Source organism: Cervus canadensis, chromosome 4 (assembly GCF_019320065.1).
Source record: "Cervus canadensis isolate Bull #8, Minnesota chromosome 4, ASM1932006v1, whole genome shotgun sequence".
NCBI classification, from domain to species: domain Eukaryota; kingdom Metazoa; phylum Chordata; class Mammalia; order Artiodactyla; family Cervidae; genus Cervus; species Cervus canadensis.
This window is the reverse complement of record NC_057389.1, coordinates 68,027,871-68,050,958: the sequence shown is the minus strand read 5'-3', so window position 1 is coordinate 68,050,958 and position 23,088 is coordinate 68,027,871. Positions and strand designations below refer to the sequence as shown.

Here is a 23,088-nt window from a genome sequence, read left to right as displayed (position 1 = left end):
AGGCACACACGAATCACTTGGCCTCTCTGGGGACGCACATCAAAAGAAAGACAAACAGAACACAGAGACCCCTGAAAATGCTCCTCACTTGAGGAGAAACCAGCCTGAGTCTTCTGTCTCCTCCTCTGCAATCTCTCTGGGACAGCTGCCCTCCCACCCCCACCTGCTGTTAGACCTGACAGCCCAGCCCCATCTGCCACCCAGGGGCCTGAGGGAGAGGAGACCAAAGTACAAGGAAGGCTGAGATAGCCTTGGAGGAAATGAAGTAAAAGATAGAAAAGGGATGGTCCTGATTAAGTTCAATTCAGTTCAGTCACTCAGTCGTGTCCAACTCTTCTCGACCCCGTAGACTGCAGCACGCCAGGCCTCCCTGTCCATCACCAATTCCCGGAGTTTACTCGAACTCATGCCCATAGAGTCAGTGATGCCATCCAACCATCTCGTTCTCTGTCGTCCCCTTCTCCTCCCACCTTCAATTTTTCCCAGTATCAGGGTCTTTTCCAGAGTTGGCTGTTCACATCACATGGCCAAAGTATTGGAATTTCAGCATCAGTCTTTCCAATGAATATTCAGAGTTTATTTCCTTTAGGATTGAGTGGTTTGATCTCCTTATATAACAGGAGAGAAAAAGGCAGGGCACAACTTTTGAAAGAATGACATAGCCCAAGCACATAACATAAACTGATTAGAATCAAATGGGACCAAGATGGCAGACGAGACTAGACCTTGATCCTAAATCAGCAAGTGAAATGACACACCCAGAGGTGCCATGACAGTTCCAAGTCACTGTCAAAAGACCATGGAGTGGGCGGTGGCCCAAATCCTGGAAACTTCTGCCCCTTCCCCAAAACAGTTGGAATAATCCTCCTACTCATCAGCATATGAAATTACCCAGCTTATAAAAACTAACCAAGCTACATTTCACTGCTGCACTCGCCCTCTGCAATGGTCCACAGTCTGTGGAGTGTGTTTTCATCTGTATCTGAATAAAACCACTTCTTACCTTTCACCTTGTCTCTCACTGATTTCTTTCTGCGATGAGACATCAAGAACCTGAGCTTCATTAGGTCCTAAAACCAGGTACCGTGGGTTTTGGCTGGGTTCCAGTCCCAGTCATGTGGGTTCAAGTCCCAATCTGTGCTAAACAGTTTCACTTGGAGTCCAAGGGACTCGCAAGAGTCTTTTCCAGCACCACAACTCAAATGCACCAATTCTTGGGTGCTCAGTCTTCTTTATGGTCTCTCATATCCATACATGACTACTGGAAAAACCATAGCTTTGACTTACGGACCTTTGTCAGCAAAGTGATGTCTCAGCTTTTTATACTCTGTCTTGGGCTGTCCTCTTGAAGAAAGTGAAAAAACTGTCTCAGCTTTTTATACTCTGTCTTGGGCTGTCCTCTTGAAGAAAGTGAAAAAAACATTCAAAAAACAAAGATCATGGCATCTGGTCCCATCACTTCATGGCAAATAGATGGGGAAATAATGGAAATGGTAAAAGACTATTTTCTTGGGCTAAAAAATCACTGCAGATGGTGACTGCAGTCATGAAATTAAAAGACGCTTGCTCCTTGGAAGAAGCTATGACCAACCTAGACAGCACATTAAAAAGCAGAGACATTATCTTGCCAACAAAGGTCCATCTAGTCAAAGCTATGGTTTTCCCAATAGTCATGTATGGATGTGAGATTTGAACCATTAAGAAAGTTGAGTGCTGAAGAATTGATGGTTTTGAACTGTGATGTTGGAAAAGACTCTTGAGAGTCCCTTGGACTGCAAGGAGATCAAAGCAGTCAATCCTAAAGGAAATCGGTCCTCAGTATTCATTGGAAGAACTGATACCGAAGCTGAAACTCCAATAATTTGGCCACCTGATGCGAAGACCTGACTCACTGGAAAAGACCCTGACGTTAGGAAAGATTGAAGGCAGGAGAAGGGGATGACAGAGGATGACATGGTTGGATGGCATCATCAACTCAATGGACATGAGTTTGAGTAAGCTCCGGGAGTTGGTGATGGACAGGGAAGCTTGGCACGCTGCAGTCCATGGAGTCACAGAGTCACACACAACTGAGCGGCTGAATTGAACTGAACAAGGTCTGTCATTACTTTCCTTAAAGGAACAAGCATCTTTTAATTTCACTAAACATGGGCTCCATTCCACCCCAACTAGGTGTGTGGCCTTGGCCAAAGGAACCTCTCTGTGCCATTTCCATGTCTGTAAAATCAGAGCATTAATTACTACCCATGATCTTTTTGAGGATTAAATGAGTTAATTTTAATTGTGGAGCATAAAAACAATGCACTTGGTAAGCAACTGTTAATTTAGTGCCAAGACCAAAATACACCCGATCCTGTTGTCAGGTGAGATAGAGCCTTGCAAATCATGGACAACGACCATGTCCCTAACCCAGAACAACATTAAATAATCGATCTAAGAGGATGTGGGAAGACAAAACTAGCTCTACAAGAATCTACAAGGTTAAAATGAATGTCTGAACACTGGTTCCCTTGAGTTCAGTTCAGTTCAGTCGCTCAGTCATGTCTGACTCCTTGGGACCCCATGGACTGCAGCATACGAGGCTTCCCTGTCCATCACCAACTCCCGGAGTTTACTCAAGCTCATGTCCATTGAGTCGGTGATGCCATCCAACCATCTCATCCTCTGTTGTCCCCTTCTCCTCCTGCCCTCAGTCTTTCCCAGCATAAGGATCTTTTCAAATGAGTCAGCTCTTTGCATCAGGTGGCCAAAGTATTGGAGTTTCAGCTTCAACACCCCTTAGCAGAGAGAAAATTCCTGAGCCCAGTAGCGAGGCCAGAGTTGCTCCCTCAGTGACCTGGTTACACCCCCTTCTCCACAGCTCATCCACCTGATGTGACGCTCAAGGGTGGTTACTATCAACAAAGTCACCTAGCCCAGGGTTTTCAAACCCCCTAACGAAATCAAGTTGATGGGTCACAAGCAGCATTAAAAAAAAAAAGTGGGTAACAGAAACTCTCAGGAATAGTTTCAGGGAAAGTTTGCCATTTATGTGTGGGTGTTCTGGGTGGCAGTGTAAAAGCCATTCTCACGCTCCATGTGCTACTGCCAGAGTTGATCCAGCTGTCAGCTCGGATGCCTAGGAAATGGTGCCTGGGCCAGCAGAGGGCGCCCACACCACATACCCACTGCAGGAGGGGAGGCCCACGTTCTCTCAGGCCTTGAGGGGCCACAGCCCACCTCTACAGAGATTAGCAGTAGGGGAGTAAAGGCGGAGGTCCTCTCCACCTCCAAGCCTGGCCTTTCACACCCAGGCCCCTCCTCAGCTCTCCTATGCCTTCCCTCCCCACTCCCTGCTCTTATCTTCCTGTCATCTGCTTTTCTTCCTCCAACGGATTTACTTCTTCTCTGTGCAGCCCCTTCCTTCAGTCCTCATTCTTTTCTTCCTCCACCCTTCACCTCCCTTTTCCATTCCCACCTCCTTTTCCAGGACACATAAACACACAGTTTTTCAGACAATTCAGCCTTTATTTTTGAAAATAATTCTGTAGCTTAAACTTTCCTCCATGAACTGAGGTCAGGCAAGAACAAAAACACACACGCTGCTCTCCAGCCCACCCGCCTCCTGATCTGCGTGCCCAGGGACATCTGGGAGAGAAGAGGGAGGCTGGGCTGAATGGTCTTGGCTGCCGTACCTCACACTGAGAGGGCCTCCAGAAGCCAGGTTAATGTGAACTGTCCTAGAGCAACAGGGAAAGGATTGGTTTTTGGAAAAGACTGGAAGGAGAGGTGGGAGGGGCAGTCTGTTTCTTAGAGGAAGAATGAGGGAGGGGTGCCCCAGCATCCAAGGCTTTCTCCCCACCACAGCGGATGAGCTGAGGGAATGTTCTGCTTTTCCCCTTCCCCACTTCATCTCAGAATCATAAACAACTGGGCTGCATAGAAAGAAGAGCTGAGAGGAGGTCAGAGATGAAGGAGAGGGGAAGAAGAGAAATACAGGCAGGAGGCAGTAAACCCTGACAACCTAACAGCTCTATCCAGACCCTGACAATGATGGAACCCCTTTGGTTAGTCTCATTCTGGCACAGATACATGCCCTTCTCACATAATCCAGCCTCCTACCCCTACTCCAACTGGGAGAAAGCAGAAATGGCCGGGGACAGGTACAGGGGGAGGCCTTATACTCTGGCTAGAAGAGCCAGGACAGGGAAAAGAGGCCTGATCAAGAGAACTAAAGTTGCCAACCTCTCCGCTGATGTCCTAGGAGAACACCTGGAATGTGGACGTGTGTGGCCATGACAAGCCCAAGTCCCTCCTACCACACAGTGGTTTCTTGCTTAATAAGTCCCCCAACATATCCCAGAAAGAGTCCCCTGATTTGACCCCCTTGAGAATGAGAGAATAACCCTCACCTTAACATCTGCGCACTTGAATGCCACTCGGAAAAAGAAAAAAAAAAAAAAAAAAGATAAATGGACCCAAGAGAGAAACACAGAGAGGACGATGAAGTCCAGGGACTGCGGTCCCATCTTAGGCCATGAGATGCCAAGGAGGGGGCCCACGACGGACACACAGGTGCTGCTAATTCCAGCTAGGATCATAACCACCCCAGGTCTGGGGTGGGGCCAGGTGGACACGGCGGCCCCGGTACAGGAAGCTGACAATGCCGCGGTAGCCGGCCCTGGGGACGCCAGACTTGAGGTCATCCATGACCCCCAGGGCCTTGGCAAAGGCCTTGAAGCTGTCCCTGCTCGAGTACTGCACTCGCACCTCCTGCAGCTCGCTCCGCTCACTGGTCCTCACTTTCTCCACCTGCAGCAGGGGAGCACCATAGACTCGTGCAAGGAAATCCCTGTCGTAGGTCTCCTGTCGCAGGTAAGACAGGTCCAGCTGGGTGAAGGGCACGAAGTGCTGGTTCAGCTTGATAAACTTGAGGTGCTGGTCAAAGAACTGCCCGTGGCTCACACCTTTGCGGCCAAAGGTCATTGTTCTGGAGATTTCGGGTCGCACGCAGGCACGGCCCTGCCGCTGCTCTGGCCGGCGCATCCAGTCGTCCCAAAAGGCCTTGGGCCACTTGGGCTCCAGCTCAGCCCAGAGCTCAGCCAACAGCAGCCAGCCCAGGCCAGGGAAAAAGTCTGTGCGGTAGAGCAGCTCGGGCTTGCTGGAGTCCACCATCTGCTCCTTGCCATTGTCGTTCCAGGCAGACACACACCAGAGGGAGGGGTCGGCCCTCAGCAGCGGGTAAGTGGCCTGAAAGTACTCAAAGAAGTCTGGAGCCACCTCCAGATCATCCTCTACCACCACGGCTGCTGGGAACTTGAACTCGTGAAAGACCTGGCCCAGTGCCCAGCGGTAGTGCCGAGCAATCTTGTAGTAGCCCTGGAACTTTCGGTGGTCAGGTGGCACTGCAATGGTGCTCAGGTCGGGCTGCCGGATGTGCATGACAGCGTTGCCGTAGGAGGCGATAACCTGGGCTGTCTCCTCATGCCCGCAGTCCTGGCTGACGATGATGGGAAAGCGCTCAGCTGAAGGCCGGTAATTCAGCAGCTTGTCCAGGCAGCGCCGAACAGTACTGCGGTCACAGGCGATGACCAGGATGGGGATTACAGCTGGTGGAGTGGTCACAGGCACTCGCGGCGGGACAGGCGGGGCCACGGTGGGTACCCTCCACCGCTGGCTCCACCTAGCATGGTGCTCCCTGATCTGCTGCAACAGGCCCCGCTGCCGCTCCAACTCCACCTCGGCGTCCTGGGCCAGGCGGATCACCTCGCGGGTGAGGCTGGCGGGGTCATCATCAAGAGCACTGTCTGAGGGTAGCCTGCCAGGCGCTGGGCGTGTCCAAAAGAAGAGGAGCAGCAGGGCGTTCCAGGCCACAAAGAGGATGGCGCCCCACAGCACAAGCCCTGCAGACTGCTTCTTCAGCATCCTGGCCCCCGCAGGGGAGGCGGGAAGGGTAGGGCTCAAGGCTGCCCTCAGCTTGCCTGGCTCACACCCCCACGGTTCTAGGGATGCTTCCTCTGGGCTCCGGGATTAGGAAGCAGCCATGAACCTGAGGAGAGGAGAAAAACAACCATCATCACAGGGTGCAGGGCTGCTCCAGAGTAGAAGAAGGGGGGCAGAAACAGATGAGAAAGGTCAGGACAAGGAAGGCCAGGAGCTTAACTCTAGACCTCTCTTAGAAAAGAGATACCCATTCCCTAATTCAGAGGGTCAATCTGTATGGAAGAACAGGATTAGGATAGCATGCTCCCCGACTCCAAAATGAGTTTATGAATCCTCTAAAAAGAAATGTGGGTTTTTTTGAGGGGGAAGTGGGGGAGCAGTATATGTAGAGAATGATGTTGGTGGAAGAGAGGAAGCAAAGGAACCCCACACACCCCTTCTCTACCTGACAGATTTTGTTTACCATCTTCCATCCAGAGCTTAGGAGAGGTGGGGGGTAAGACCATCTGCCTCCCGTTCCTCAAATCAAACTGCCCAAAGATTACTGATTTTAAAATTCTTAATGTCACACCTCAGGACTAAAGCCAGCACCTTACCTAATAAGGAAGCACCAGAGGCATTCCCATGAAGGTCAGGGACCAGATCTACATGACTGTTTAACATTCTGTTGGAGGGATCAGCCAATGCAATTCGACTGTAGAATACAATTACAGGCAGAAGTACAAATGTGCTGATGCTATGAGAATATGCCTGGAAAACTCTAAGAGAAACAATGATAAGTCCAACCCAAACAATCAAAGAATTGAGTCAGGTAGTGGCAGATAAAAATTAACGTGCAAATATCAATAGCCTTCATATCCACAAATAATAACTCATCAAATAAACAATGAATTTTTTCATTGTTTCATTAAACAACAAAGAGAAAACCTTATTTATAATAGCTATGAAATGATATGAAATGTATGATATGATACACTATTCAGGATAAACAAGAAATATGCAAAAACCTACAGGAACTTATAATTCCTGAAAAGACAAAAGGCGACTTAAATATCCCTTGTTCTTGGTTAGGACACCTCAGCTTCATCAAAAATCTCAATAAAAGTATGTTTTGTAGAGCTAGTCAAACTGGCACCGAAGTTCAAACAGAACATCTAGGAAAATGATGAAAATGAACAAGCTGTGAAGAGGGACTAGCCCTACCAGATATACTACACATGACAAAGCCTCTATAATTAAAAGTGTGTGATGCTGATCAGATCAAACGAGTCAATCCTAAAGGAAATCAACCCTGAATAGTCACTAGAAGCACTGATGCTAAAGCTGAAACTCCAATACTTTTTCCACCTGATACAAAAAGCCAAGTCACTGGAAAAGATCCTGATGCTGGGAAAGACAGAAGTTAGGAGGAGGAGGAGATGACAGGATGAGATAGATGGTTGGATGGCATCACCAATTCAATGGACATGAGTTTAAGCAAGCTATGGGAGATGGTGGACAGGGAAGCCTAGTGTGCTGCAGTCCATGGGGGTCGCAAAGAGTCGGACACAACTGAGTGAATGAACAACACAATGCGGTTCTGATGTGTAAACAAACAGATCATTCAAGGAATGGAAATTAAACAGATCATGCAAAGGAATAGAATTTCAACTACAGAAATAGACCCAAATACATGTAAAAATCTAATATATGATAAAGAGGATAATTAGAATTACTGGGGCAAAAAAAAAGAATGGTCTTATTAATAGTGTTATAACAACTATACAGGTATTTGCGGACAAAAATAAGATCTGTATACAAGAATAAATTTCAAGTGGACTAGATATTTAAGTAGAAAACTAAAAACATACAAGTGCTAAAAGATTTATGTCAATTCCTCTATAGCTTATATAGGGAAAGGCTTTCTAAGTATGCCCTAAAATACAGATGTCGTAAGAAATACAATACTTCTGCATGGCTAAAAGTACCATGTGTGCTCAGTTGCTAAGTTGTGTCTGACTCTTTTCGACCCCATGGACTGTAGCCCACCAGGCTCCTCTCTCCACGGAATTTTCCAGGCAAGAATACTGGAGTGGGTTGCCATTTCCTTCTCCAAAAACACCATAAGCCAAGTCAAAAGAAAAATAACAAACTGGAAGAGAAAATTTGAAAACACACATCACAAATAAAAAGCCGATACCCTAACAAACAAAAAACTTCTTAAAAACTGAGGGGAAAAAAAGCCAAAAATTCCCTGTCTAAAACACTAGCATAACTCACACAAAAAAGTACTAAAATGGCCCATAGATGTATGAAAAGGTGTTCAATTTCACTTATGATAAGAAAAATTCTAATTAAAACTATACTAAGGCAACATTTCTCACCCATCAGACTAGCAAAAATAAAAAATTTGTCTGATTCTCATAATAGAATCAGTTTAAGAATAGAAGTTCTAATTTTGATGATTTCTAATTTTCAGTTTTTTTTTTTTTTTTTTTAATGAATCATGTTTTTGGTGTTGTATTTAAGAAATCTTTTGTAGCTATGAATGGCTCTGGATTGTTGTCTGCCTGATACTTCCTTTGTGTAAGTTACCCACAATAAACTTCATAACTGCAAAAAAAAAAAAAAAGAAATCTTTGTTAAAGTCACAGAGATTTTTTTCCTATGTTTTCTTTTTTATGTTTTACAGTTTTAAGTTTTACATTTACATTTATGATTCATTTTGAATTAGTTTTCATATATGGTGTGAGATAAAGAACTGAAGTCCTTTTAAAGTAGTTTGGCAGTTTGTCAAAACGCTAAACAGGGATACCACATGACCCAGCAAGTCCACTCCTACATATACACCCAAGAGAAATGAAAACAAATGTCTATAAAAAAAACCCATGTATTTATAATAGCCAGGACATGGAAGCAACCTAGATGTCCATCAGCAGACGAATGGATAAGGAAGCTGTGGTACATATACACCATGGAATATTACTCAGTCATTAAAAAGAATTCATTTGAATCAGTTCTAATGAGATGGATGAAACTGGAGCCCATTATACAGAGTGAAGTAAGCCAGAAAGATAAAGAACATTACAGCATACTAACACATATATATGGAATTTAGAAAGATGGTAATGATAACCCCATATGCAAAACAGAAAAAGAGACACAGATGTACAGAACAGACTTTTGGACTCTGTGGGAGAAGGCGAGGGTTGGATGTTTAGAGAGAATAGCATCGAAACATGTATACTATCAAGGGTGAAAGAGATCACCAGTCCAGGCTGGATGCATGCGACAAGTGCTCAGGGCTGGTGCACTGGGAAGACCCAGAGGGATCGGGTAGAGAGGGAGGCGGGAAGGGGGATAGGGATGGGGAATACATGTAAATCCATGGCTGATTCATGTCAATGTATGGCAAAAACCACTACAATATTGTAAAGTAATTAGCCTCCAACTAATAAAAATGAAAAAAAAAAACCCACGTAGAATGTTTGAGGGAGCTTTCCTCATAACAGCCCAAAAGTGGAAACAACCCGAACACTCATCAGCACTGGATACTGATAACTGCGGCTTATCCACGGAACGAAGTAACACTCAGCAATGAAAATGAAGCACAGAAAACAAATAAAATGAATGAAACAAACTACTGATACACACACACATAGACAAATCTCAAAATAATGTTGCAACATATGAAGGAACACATACCGATCAGTGTCTGCCTAGGAATGGAGGCAGTGAGACCATCAGGGGAGGTATTACTAGGAAACTTTGTGGGGGTGATAGTTTCATGGGCTGAATATACATGAACAAACTTATGAAAATGCAGACTTTAAATACATAAGGTTTACTGTATATCATTTATACCTCAATAAAACTTTTCAAAAAGATATTATTACATCAAATGACAAAATTAGAATATAGACAGTATATCAAAATATTTAGTTGATCAAAATATCAACTATGACTAGTTGATAACCACACTATGGTTATATAAAAGAATATCCCAATTCTTATATAATACACGATGAAGTAATTAGGTACAGAGAGCCATGGTAGATGCAACTTCCAAATGGTTCAGAACAAAAATATCAAGAATAAATAAGAAGAGAAAATGGAACAAAATGTTAATAGGTGGATCTGAATAAAGGGAATATGAGAATCCTTACACCATTTTTATTCTTGCAACTTTTTTATATTTTGAAGTTATTTTCAAATAAAATCAAACAGAGACATAGCCCACAGCTCTGACTAGCTTCGTCCAATATGGCCCCAGCTGGACACATCAGAAGAACTGGGGACCATCTATTTGTCCTGAACTCTTCAACCATTCCACGATCTGCCATGACGCGACCTGCTCTCTGCCAGGCTCTGGGAAGAGACTGGCACACACAGCCAACAAGAAAAAGGCATGGTCCTGCCAGGCCCCTCACTCTACCAGACCTCATTACTTAAAGGATCTACCACACCCTTCAATGCCAGGACAGCTGCCATTCTTGAGCATGCAACTTTCACCTTGGCATTCCTGCCTCTGGTCTCAACACTTCACACCCAAAAGCTGCAGGTCTGCACTCTCTTGTGCTGGCTGCTCTGCCAGCTACCCTCTGCCTCACAGCCCAGTTCACTAATGCTAACCAGAATCTCGGGTCCCAGATTTCATCTCTGTGCTCCTGGGCTCTCAAGCAGGCCGATCCAGTATCCAAGGATCAAAGGGCTGATCTTGAATGGTCTCTACAGGGAATGGATCCTGCCTCCCTCCTCTGAGACCCCTCCAGCCCCTGCAAGCACCACCTCCTCCTATCTTCCTTCCAGAAACCATCCACACTCACAACTCCATAGCACCAGTCTTCTTAGAAGCCTCTGTTTTATTGTGTCATTAAATTTCCATTTTATCAGTGCTCATTTACCAATCAGGGTTTCCCAGAAGAGAAACACACACAGATTCCCAGTTTTTCTTCCCTCTGCCTGAGGATGTGGTCAGTGTTGGAATCCCTAACCCTCCATGTCCTGCCTCCCAAGTGACTGGGTAGGAAAAGACTTCAGGCAGAAGGATGGGGGAAAGAAAAGAGAAACTGAACTCCATCATTTCAAGTGTTGGCTTCAGGGCTGGAGGAGCAGGCCTGTCTCAGACTTATCAATGAGCCACCTCAGGCCAAGAGGCTCTCAGAGTGGTGGCAAAACCCCAAGGGACCATATCCATCCTCACTCTTCTCCAGACATTAGAACTAGGTAGACCACACCCACTACCCCATGGCCTAGAAGACCTCCCCACCACCCTTCTAAGCCAGGCAGATCAAACCAATCTTCTCAGCCCCTCTGCAGACTGTACCCTTAGCAAGTCTATAAACCTTGTGAATGGCTAGACAGCCCATAGCAAACAGCTGCCCCAGTCCACCAGGCCTCCAACTTAGCGCTCAGGACTTTGTTCTCCACTCCACAACCCTTTCCTCTAAATTGTCAAACAGAACTTCCTTCTCTTGCCATCGGAGCACAGGACATAACTATTCCCAGGCCCACCCCTTTTCCACACAGACTCTCCCACAGTCCCAGTGCCATTTCCTACTACTTCTCCCCTTATTCTCCAGGGCACGATCCTCTACTCTGCCTACAAGTTAGTGGTGTGTTAACACACAAACGCACGCACTCTCCAGGAGATGGCTGTGCCCATGGAATGAGACAGTCCATCTCCTGGCCAACAGAGCCCATGCACTCATCCAGGAGGCGCTGCCGCTCCGAGTCCCACTGGTATGGAGGGTATGGCAGTAACAAGCGCAAGTCAGGCAGCCCAGGGCAAGGCTTGGGCGTCACCCTGACTTTTTTCACATTGCTGAGACTCAATTTTCTCGCCTCTAAGATGGAAATGGTAGTAGAATACCTCATTGGGTTGCTTTGAGGATTGGCTGAGATAATTCACATTAAGTGTTTAGAACAGTGCCTGGCATGAACAAGATAAGTGCTAGCCCATCACTTGTCTGTCTCCTCTCTTGGTGGTTCTCTCTGCACCACTCTACTAGAGTCCTTCCAGGGTCCAATCATCCAGGCCTGCCTCAGGGCCTTTGCATGTGCTTGTATGCCTGGCCTGCTCTTCTCTCTCTCCTTCACCGAGTGGGTTCTGACTCACATCTCGCTGGACACCGTCCCAGATACCATCGGCCCACGTGAGGTCCACCTCCCCTTCACGACCATCAGCACCAGCACAACACTGCTCAGTATCTGTCAAATCCCCTCAGCTACACGTTACTGGAGGCGGACCAGCTCCCCCAGTGCTGCCAAGCCGCTATGCTAGGATCCTCAACATTCAGGAGATTTGCCTGTAACAAAAAAGTGACTTTCCTGTGTATGTCACACACCTACAATCACTTAACTGTAATTCCCAAGTCCAAAAAGTGTTGAAAAACAGAAGTTTTCCACACTTGTTTGGCATAACCTCTTTTGGAGAAATCTAATCTAATGTGAGGCTACTTATAGCCTTTATTTATCCCATTCATATATTTTGCTACAGAAATAAACATGCTGGACTATGGTATGCTGCTCCAGATCTTAGACTATATCATAAATATACCAGGTCATCTTTTTTAATCCAAAAATTTCTAAATTCTGAAACACATCCAGCCCCAAGAATTTCAGAATTACGAAAGTGGAAGACAAAGTAATTCTTTCACTGCTACCATCCCATTTCAAGATCTTAAACCCTTTAACCTGACTGGGTTTCTCAGCTGGTCCACCTATCACTAACTTTGCTTCCCTTTAAGCAACCTTCTTAAAGTACACACCTCTCACCTGTGAGAGTCACAACACTCACCTGCCTTAAAAAACATACTGCCACTACCCACAGAATAAAATTCAAAATCATTATTATGACACACAGGGCCTTCACAACAAACTGACTCAAACATCCCTTTCACTCTCACTTCCAACCACTAACTCCATGAACTGCAAATTCTGGCCTCAACAGGCTACTTATCTCACCCAGTTAGTACCCTTTATACACTACTGTCTCTGCTCTGGCTGGTCCTGCATGCTGAAATCATCTAAAGCCCTGTCGACAAGCATGGTACCTCTTAAGAACCCAGTCTGGGTGAGTACTTCCTTAACATCCAGGCAGACTTGGGCTCCCCACAGCGATACTCCCACCACACTCTCTGCACACCCCCTGCCTTCCTCTCCACACTGTAACGGAATTTGCGGCTGGACTTACTTGACTCTCCCTTACTCCTTAGAAAAAAGGCTCTGTGACCTCTAAACCTCTTACAGTGCTTGGCACATGTATGAAGTTCAAGTAGTTAGATGGAGGACATTATTAACTAAATTGGGGAGAAAGACTAAATTAGAAGCCTAACAGTGAAGGATTACATTTTCCAAAGTTGACTACAAAACATCCCATTCTACAGGCTCTTCTTACAAAGTGACAATGACACGCCTCCCTCCAGAGCTTGGGGCAGGGGGCAGGGTGGGTCGGGTCAATGTTTCCTCTCTCTGAGCTGTAACTACAGAGGAAGTGATTATGTGACTTCTTAAGACTAGTTCATGAAAGTCAACAGTTTCTACTTGATGCTCCTGAAATGCCTATTGTTGGAACCCAGCCACCAAGGTAAGAGGAAGCCCAGCCACATGGACTAGATACCTTCCAAGTATTCTGGCTGACAACCACAGCTAAGGTCAGCTGACAGTCAGCAACAGACAGTAGACATGAGAGGAAGCCTTCCAGATGATTCCAGCCCCAGCCACATCTAACTGCAACTACATGAAAGACCAGAAGCAAAATGACATAGCCGAGACAGGAATAAAATAATTCTGTTTTAAGCCACTAGGTTTTAGGGTGATTTGTTATGTAGCAATGAGTATCTGAAACGATGAGTGACGCAGAATCTAAGTAGCCTTGGGACAAAGGGCAAGTGTTCCTTTTGCCCTCTGTACCCAAGAGTCCAAATTTTGAGGTCCTGCCCCTATACATACTCCCTTATTAGATATTTACTGATGAGTAATAAAAAATACCTACTGGCTTAAAACAAGAGCAATCATTTATTCTCTCTTGGTTTCTACAAGTAAGGAATTAGGACACTGGGGCACAAAGGAGATGACCTGCCTCTGCACCATGATGTCTGTGACTTCAGCTATGTGTCCTCTAAAGGCTTAGTCTCTCATATGTCTGCAGGTTGATGTTGGCGCTGGCTGAGATGTCAGCTGGAGTCACCTCCATGTGGCCTCTCCACATGGCATGGACTTTCTCTGAGCATGAGGCTGAACTCCAAAAAGTGACTGTCTGAAGAAAGAGTGCAAGTCAAGTAAAACTGCATCCTTTTCATGATCCAACCTTGCATCACTTCTGACTTATTCACTGGTCAGAGGTATCATGAGTCCTGCCTACATTCAAGGAAAAAGAAACACAGCCACCACAGCCAGGTGGCAGGAGGGCAGTGTCCTACGGTAACAACTGGAGAATGGGATGTTTAAGGTTGTGGCCATTTGGGAAAATAGAATTGGACACACCTTCCTTTTCTAAAATAGAACAGTCCTTAACCTTGATCTGAGCACCTGATGTTCTGTTATCAATGACATTTGCCTGCAAAGCACAAACTCAAACTTTGTTTTGCCAGAGTTTTCACTGCTCCTTCAGGGAAGTGACACAGCTGGTCCATACCACCAAGTACAAAGACCAAGTACACTGTGGTGGGAATGAGGAAGGAGCCTTTTTAGTGAATAAGACCCTCAAACAAAAACCAGGAGGCTCTGGGCAGGTCCCACCAACTCCTGTAAGTCTCAGGTTTTTCTTCTGAAGAACTGCCTTGGAGCTGTAAGAACCCTTTCTAACACTCTGATTCCTATAGTACTCTCTAGCCAGTCCTCTATGAAGAAAAAAAAAAAAAAAAGGTGTTTTTAAACAGCAAGAGAACACCAGATAGTCAAAAATGAGCACAAATGGAGAAGTCTTATTTAGTTTTTAGAAGGCATGGAAATGAATGCTGACAGACCTTCCCTTCCATCTCTGTCTTGCTTAGCATGTTAAAAAGCACTGCCTTAAAAAACCGAGAAAGTATAGACATGCCAGAGATAATGGAGACTTAACTGAATTATTTTTTTGTTCATTATTAGACCTCCTCTAATAATGTATCCTCCTGTATCTTCTACCAGGCTCCACAATTTCAAAAGGATGGAAGAACTGAAAGGGAGTCAGAGAAGATACACTAAATAATTCAAGGACTTAAGAGAATAAGGCCTAGAGAGAAGGGATACAGGTTATTCATCCTGGAAAAGGCTAACGGGATACATGATGCTAGTGCAGCAAAAAAGCACAAAGCCTTGGGAAACCAAGGAACCTTGAGCAGTCACTTGTGCCTTCGTTCCTGCATTTGTACAGGGAGAGGCTTGATGTGGATCATCTCCAAGGGCCCTGGGATCTGATGACAAAAAGAACAGTAATAACTTCCTCAGTGTCCCAAACAGGAAATGAGTTTAACCTGTCACATACGCCACTGAGGTTAAACACACTACATTGCTTTCTAATCTGAGAAAGGACAGGGTGGGAAATCCAAGAGAGCTCAATAGTCTCGGAATCGAAGGAAGACACGGTGGGGGGGTTGGGGGTGGGTGTAAGCATCTAAGAGAAAAGGCTACATGGTCTGAAAAGTATTATCAACGACAGAAGAGAAAGCTGGACAATCTTAGCCAGTTGATGTTCGTAAAGCAGAGACTAATTACATACATCACAGGGGCAAAGGTTAATCAAGGTAGAGCATTTTACTTCGGGTCTCACTGTCCTGCGGAGACACAGACTCGCTGACCCCAACCTTTCTGCTCGGGAGTTTATAAGACGCGGGCCCTCCACGTTTCAGGGCCCCCTACTTCACACACATTAGCAAACAAGTAGGAGCAAATTTTCTTGACAATTTACTTATTTCCATACTGAGTCAATTCTTTCTCAGAGCTGTTGAGAACCCCTAATAACTTTTGGAAAGGACTCTGGGGTGGAGTCTGAGGAAAGGCCACTTCGGATTCCTCTTCCCAACCCTCTCCAACAACACCAGCTCCTCCAAGCCCCGCACCCAAGTCCGCCCGGAGGGTGAGTTTCACAACCACCCCCCTCCTCGCGGAGCCCGCCCTCTCTCCAACAGCTGGAGGCCCGGGATTCCGCGAGCGGAACGCCAGAGTTCCACTTCCCGGCTCAGGAGGGGCGCGCGGCCGTGACTCCGGGTGGCCCGGGCCAATTTCCTCTTGCTGGGGCTCGCATGCACCGAGGCTGTCGGGGGACACAGAGGGATTGGAAAGCGGCAGCCTCTCAAGTCGGTACCGGAGTTCCGAAGCGCCCTCTCCCCTCCGGCGGGGCCTCCTTCAGTCAGAAACCTCGATCCCCTTCCGGGAACAAACCCCAGAACTGACGGATGCCGGCGTTCCCCGGCTCCCACTTACCAGGTCCTTCCAACTTCCCGGCCCTGAACTTGGCCCGCCCCGGAGCGTGGGGAGCGAGCCGGGTGACCCGGCGCGTTCAAGGCGCTCGCGCGGCTGCCGGCGCCTTCCGCCCGGCCGGCCCTTCTTGCAGCGCGCCGGGCCCGGACAGCCGGGCGGGCAACGTGGCCCTTCCCCGGGGAGGGCGGGGCGAGGCGGGGCAGGCCGAGGGGCGGAGCTGTCTGCCCCAACTCGCCCAGAGCCCCTTCTCCCCAGGTCATCTCCAACGCCCGATCTCTCAGAACGACTCGAGGTCTGGACACCCCAAGTTTTCCGGGGTTCCCAACTTCGGGAGATGTAGTGGAGATAACTGTTACTATTGGGCCCTTCGCTGCTCACAATCGCAACTCCACGGGTCAATACCCATCAAACCAATTACGCTTAATCCACTCCAGTCCAGACTTCTCGAGCCTCCCTGCCCAGCTCCCAGTCAGAGTGCAGAATCTCGTGGAGTTTAGGGGAATAGCCCTGCCAGAGGCAGGCCAAGCAGCTTACCTCAGTAGTGCGTTTACCAAACCCAAAGCCAAGAATCTGGGGGCCTGCTCCCCCAACCGCTGGCTTCCGGGAGGGAGGAGTCCAGGGCATCACAGAGGCTGCAGCTTACAGGGAAGTGAGAACAAGAACCAGGGTGCCAAAAGGAAGCCAAGAGGAAACACTTGCAGTCAAAACCGAGAAAGAATAAGCTGGCTTCCCTCACCCACCCTTGTTTTTGGTTTTTCTTTCGGGGTAGATAATGCTGTTAGTTCAGAGTAAAAGAGTAGAAACAGACAGACCTTTCCCTAAGGGAGAACCATTAGACCCAAAGAGGAAATGAAGGCCTCAAGCATGCTTTGGGGTAGACCTGTGAAAGGGGGGTAGGGGGAACCCTGGAAAAGCCTAGATATCTGTATCTGACCCTAAGAAGTGAAGGTGGGAAGCTAAGAACTACTGGTTACTCATGCAGATAACTTTCCTGAGAAGGACTGGGTCCACAGCCAGCGCTAGCATGTGATCAGGACACACTGTTCTGGCACCAGCACCTGCCCCCATCCACTTCCCTCCCCTGTGTTTCAGAGCACAGAGCAGTCTGGAACTTCATGGTGTGTGGTTACTGACATCACTCATGAACTTGTTTCTAAGTGAAACTAGGAATTATGCAGCGGTTTAAAGAAACAAAGGCAGGACATGACCTAAAATTCCCTGCATGGGGGTCTGGAGCTAAAACAAAATTGCAGTGGCCTTCACATGCACCTACAGCCTACCCCACTCCCAGCCTCTCCTTTAACCCTAGCAGCTCTGCAGAATATACACTGTCATCTCACTCTACAGATGTAGAGTCTGAGGCTCAAGCTAAGTCCCAATTTGCTGAAGGTCACAAGACCTAATGAGGGTCATGGCTAGGTTTTAGACCCAGGCAGTCCTACTTCCAAGATGGCACTCATTATTCCCTCTTCTCATGCAGCCTTGAGTGTTTGAGATAGCTGTGTGTCCAGCATGACAAGCACACAGTGGGGCAGCGGGGAAATCCTGCAGTTGGAGCCTGGTCCTAAAAGAGAAGAATGAAAGAAGAGCTGACACCTCAGTGACGCTGGACTCTGTGTGTGTGTGTCCAGGGTCTCCAGTTTAGTCGACTGTGTGGACTGTGGCAAGAGATGGGAGTCCACACTTATGGGCCAGTCAGCAGCCAATGTTTCTGTACCTCTGCCCTCTCTCTAAGCTTTTCTCATGAGGGGGGCATGGGATTATTACATACTAATACTCCATGTCAAAGCAAGAGGGAAAACCATAGTATCCTAAAACTGGGAAAAGTTGGGAAACACTGTGGATCCAAGATATCAAAAGCTAAGATCACTGTCCCAGGACAAAGGCCAGAGTAGAATGCTGAAAGGTAAGGAAACCAATTAGCCCAGAATATGTCAGATTCCCATCTCTACCAATCATCCTCCTCTATCTAAGGCTATTCGATAGGGAAGAGAGAAGATAACTGTGTACCAAAACTCACACCCCATCACTATAACCCTCTGTTTAAATTTCAAGGCTCAAAGAAGATCTACGAGTAGAAATTCCCTGACTGTCTCAAAACAAAGGACCTGGTTAGAGAGGCAGGATGAGCTGAATTCTTGGATGGAAGCAAAAGAAAACATGTGTTCTGAGAGGCAAGATTCCAGGGTGATGAGTGCCAAATTGACCTGGGAAAAGAGGCCCTGGGCTCCTGATGGATGTTTCACGGAGAAGGGTTATAGGGGAAGAAGGGCAGAAACAAGGAGCCAAGTGCCTGAATTCTGGGGATGAAACTGGGATTGGATCCTGTGAAAATGGAAGAATAGGAAGTTCTGGTCCTAGCCACTACTCCCAAAAAAGGAGAGGATAGACAAGAAGGAAGTGAAAATTGTCCCAGGAAACTGCCCTCCCATAAACAATGCCCAAGATATCCTGAATTTTTGTATAATTTGCAAAGAATTCATGCTCTGAACATAAGACAGATTTTAGCTTGAAACCATAAGTAGAAATAAAAGCAAAGCTTTAAATCAATGATGTATCTATTTTTCCCCTCTTACTTCCTCCCGATATCTCTACTCCCCTCGACAACACAGAAACTCAGCTCACCAAAATCAAAGAAAAGAGAAAAGATTAACACAATAATCACCGACCAATGTCTATTAAATGGAACTTTTGGTTAGTCACCTACAATTCCTTTTGGATAAAAGAAGGGTATAAATAAATTCAGTTACAACATACACACAGTATGTGGTTTATTGGTCCTGGCTAAGTGGCTGAACACCCAATGAGTGCTGTGCCCTGGCATCACGGTGCCCCTTTGAGAAGGCCAATGGCTGTGTCAAGAGGACTGTCTTATTGAAGGGTTAGGCTGAGGGAAGGATTACTGCTTTTGCTGGAAACAATAGGGGAGAGGAATTCTGGCTCACTCTAACAAGAAAACATCTTACCAGAGAGGCTGTCTGACAGGGCCCTCGAGTTCTCCTCCCTGGAGGTTTGCAGCAGAATACCGATGGCCCTTGTCAGGTCAGATGCTACAGAAGCAGCAGAGAACTGGGCAGGCGATCACAGCATCTGCCACTTTACACTAAGGCAAGCCCTGCCTGCTCAGGGCTTCTGTAGCTTCCCCTCACGCATCAAATTGGGAGAATAATCCCTGCTCTGTTCTCCTCATAACAATGTGGTGACGAAAAACTGACACAAGACAACAGCCTGGACACTTCACATAATGTAAGCACTGTACCAATACAGCACGACTCTGTGGTACTTCAAGTGCTTCGAAGCACTCACAGGCCTCCTAGGCAGGATGAGGGCCTGGGACCACATATCCCTGAAGATCACTGTGATCCCAGTGTCTAAGCAAAGAATAGCACCAGGAATTTGCTGGGCAAAGCTAGGGGAGGTGATAGACCCACCCTACAGTAGAAGCCCAGCCTCAAAAGAGCTACCTTAGGCATCAGACTAGAGAAGAAATATCTAGGGCCAGGAAGTCCACCTAAGTCTGCCTGCCCAGCCCTCAGGCCATTGGGGGTCTCACAGACTCCTATGGAAAAGAGGAAGGGAAAAAGAAAGAAACCAAGTCATAAATACACAATTTTCAGCTTGCAAATGACCACTGAATATGAGGCCTAGGTATTACACAGCTAGTGAGAGGCAAAGAGATGCTAGAAGCCAAGCTTCCTACCCCTTTCCCAGTCCACTGTATCCTACTGTCTATCAAAATTTCCATCACCTCTTCTTTCTGCTGTTTCTGTCACTCAGAAAAGCAGGCATCTTGGCATAGGTAACTTGGAATTCAAGGAAGGAACAGAAGGTAAGAAGGTAAAATGAACAGCTTCTGCTTTAAGTGGGAACAGAGCCTGCGAAAATATAGAAGGCTAAACAACGGCAGTCTGAAAAACACTGTCACTTCAAAGAGCAGGAGAGAAGACCAGGACATGGCAATAAAAAGGAAAGGCCCAATGCTCACTCCAAGAAATGGAGCTCCATCTCCTAACAGACACTTGGTCCTTGAGACTTATACTTCTCTCCACCTCTTTTTGGTCTGCTACCCCAAAGAGGCCAGCTGACTGGAGAGCTCTGACAGCCACAAGGTACCTGGCAGAATCCCTTAATCTGAGTTCTCTTTGAACCCGTGCACCTTTGCCAGGTATTGGCTAGTAGCAACAGGATGAGACAAATTCAAGACAGAGTTTTTAATTAAGCACAAGTAAGACTTTTGCCAGAACACTAATTCAATAAATGAACAGAACTCCTAATTCAGTTTTTCTCTATGCAACTATACAAGCATATCAAGCAAAAACAATGTTACTCTGCTACATGTACATGGCCCTGGGTACTCCTGAAAAATCTATCATTTCATTTGTTCCTTGCAAACAACCTGTGGGGGACTTGGAAAGTTAGTTATCCCCATTTTGCAAGTGAAGAGAACATGGCATAGCTTAACTGACATATCTAGGGGTGTACACTAAGAAAGGCAGAGCTAGGACACAAATCCTGATTCCCAAACCTGTGTTCTGTTTCTCTGCTCTTACAGTGAGGTTTCACGGCCTACATTTCCTTAAAGGGGAAGGAGGAGAGCCAACTTAGGAGGTATTCCAGACCATCTGCTACCTGCCCCCACCCAAGGCAGCTCTATTTAGTTAGCTCCCCAAAACACAGCAGCCTGCCTCAGCCTGGATAATCCATTCCAGAGTTGTACTTAGCCCAAACTGACTTGGAATCCAATTACCCCAGTGTGGAAAAAGCCCTTACAAGTAATCTAATACAACCTCCCTTCAGAGGCCTAAAGTCTTTTTATGTTCTCCTTGGTCTAACCTCACAACTGTCATTGCTCCCAACTCCTTTCAAGGTACTCTATCTGGGTAAGGAGCTACTGGGAACAAGCCTGCACCCTGAGAGGGAAAGAGAGGTGAAGTTTCCTCTGTACCCATCAGGGTAAGAGTTCTCATCAGGGCATTTTCTGAATGGCAGTGTCCCCGGACTAGCCCCACTCAACACTATCTGCACAGGAGCAGCAAGAGACCAAGTGGGAAATGAGACAGGAACCTTACCTTTCTTCTCTCAGCTGCTCCCCTGAAGATCATCAAACCCCCATCCAGTACTCCATTTCCAAAACTGAGAATCCCAGATCAGAAACACCGAAGTGCAGCTTCTCTCCTCTGGTCCAGGTCCAAAGTCCATGGCTGAGTGGACTCTGAGTGGGAGGAGTCTGGGGGGGAAGGAGTTTGTCCAGGCCCCTCCCCCCCCTGCAGGCTTCAGTGTCCCTCCCAGAGGTCTATTACATCCCTTCATTCAGCTGGTTTATTAAGCCCAGAGTCTGGTGATAGGCAGATCCCAGGTACTATCCCATCTCCTGTTCAGGGAAGGAAAGTCATCCACTGTGAGGGCTGGAGAGTCCGTCTTCTGTTGAAGCTCATGAGAGGAAACAGGCCTTAGAACCGGCATGGCCCAGGAAGCTGATTTCTGTGTTAACCTGAAGAATATTTAAACATCATGACACTCTCTAATCTATTATATACCGAAAGGAATCCCTAATACTTCCTACCTAAATGAGATTATCATCAAAAACCCTTCCTTAAACACTCCACAAGGTTACTCAAAGTACCTACCTCACTCACATATTCCACCCCAAAACAGTCACCTCAACAATATGTATACAAATATGACTCAAGATAAAGGAAAGACAGCGCCTAATCCCACCACAGAAAAGTAACCAAAACCACTGCTGTGTGGAGACTGTCTTCTAAGAAATACAGAAAAGAACATTCTCCTCCTGTTCTCCTCGTTTGTGCCACACACTAATCGCCCTACATCTCCCAAGCTTCTTAGGGTGTGCAGTGTTTTAATCGGCCAACTCTCCCAGTCTGAATTAAATCCACACCAGACCTAGATTCTGGCACCTTCTACAAGCATTCTTTGCCCCCTTCCCTTCACTGATACCTCCCCCCGTTTCGTGCCAAAGATGTAATTCCCAATCTCCGTCAAACTCCTTCCTGAGGCGACTCCCGAGAGCACTTTCCTGAAATGTTAGAGGCCCGAATGCTACCACCAATAGCCCTAGTGATGTTCCAATTTTTTCAATCCAGTGGCCCACCCTGGCCGCCCCCTCCCTTCTAAGTTTATTCTTAAACACACACACACACACACACACACACACACACACACGCACGCGCCTTTCCTTCCTGTAGGGGCGTGGCATCCACAAGAACGCCCCCCCACCCAGCCAAGAACTTACTCCTCCCACCCTTCTCCCCAGAACCCCTTGCTCTGTGTTCACTGGGAAAGAGGGTAACAACGCGACCCTCTCTAGACTCTGACCCCCGCACCCCTCTGCGGCCCAGACGACCCTCGCCCTATCTGCGCTGGTTCTTTACCTGGGTCCCGCCCACCCAAACTCGGCAGGTATCCGCAGTCCGCCCCTGGTCGGACTCCAGGCCCCAGGCCGGGTCCCCACTACCGGCCCAGGCCCCACCCCCTCGACCCCCGGCGCCCGGCCCTCCCCTCGCACTCCTTTCCCCCTCCCACCATCTACCGCAGCCACTTCCGCCCGTCCTCCGGAAGTGGGTCCACGGCAACTGCCACCTCCCGTCATCCCGCCTTATCTCCCCCCGCCCATCATCACCGCCACCAAGGGAGCACGGAACGTGACTCTGCAGGACTTGAGGTTGTTCTGCAGTTACTAGTCACAGAACTGGAGACGAGGTGTGGGCAGGACAGAGTGCGGGTGAGAAAGGACATGGGGACAACAGTAACGGCTGTGCAAGAAGG

The 23,088-nt window shown here is 47.2% G+C and overlaps 1 protein-coding gene across 4 annotated transcripts; it reads right to left on the bottom strand.

Moving 5' to 3' along the window:
* Positions 1–3,486: 3,486 nt before the first annotated feature.
* MGAT1 (alpha-1,3-mannosyl-glycoprotein 2-beta-N-acetylglucosaminyltransferase) lies at positions 3,487–22,960 on the bottom strand. Of its 4 annotated transcripts, none has more exons than XM_043465685.1 (3): positions 22,943–22,960; positions 21,372–21,793; positions 3,487–6,028 (listed from the first exon to the last, which is right to left on the bottom strand). In XM_043465685.1, exon 3 carries the CDS (start codon positions 5,902–5,904, stop codon positions 4,561–4,563), a length of 1,344 nt encoding a protein of 447 aa, XP_043321620.1. In that variant the 5' UTR covers positions 5,905–6,028; positions 21,372–21,793; positions 22,943–22,960; the 3' UTR covers positions 3,487–4,560. The 4 variants fall into 4 exon arrangements, with proteins under 4 accessions (XP_043321620.1, XP_043321619.1, XP_043321618.1 ...); XM_043465684.1 differs by lacking the exon at positions 22,943–22,960 and adding an exon at positions 22,695–22,836; XM_043465683.1 differs by lacking the exons at positions 21,372–21,793; positions 22,943–22,960 and adding an exon at positions 16,306–16,462.
* Between the last annotated feature and the right edge of the window lie 128 nt (positions 22,961–23,088).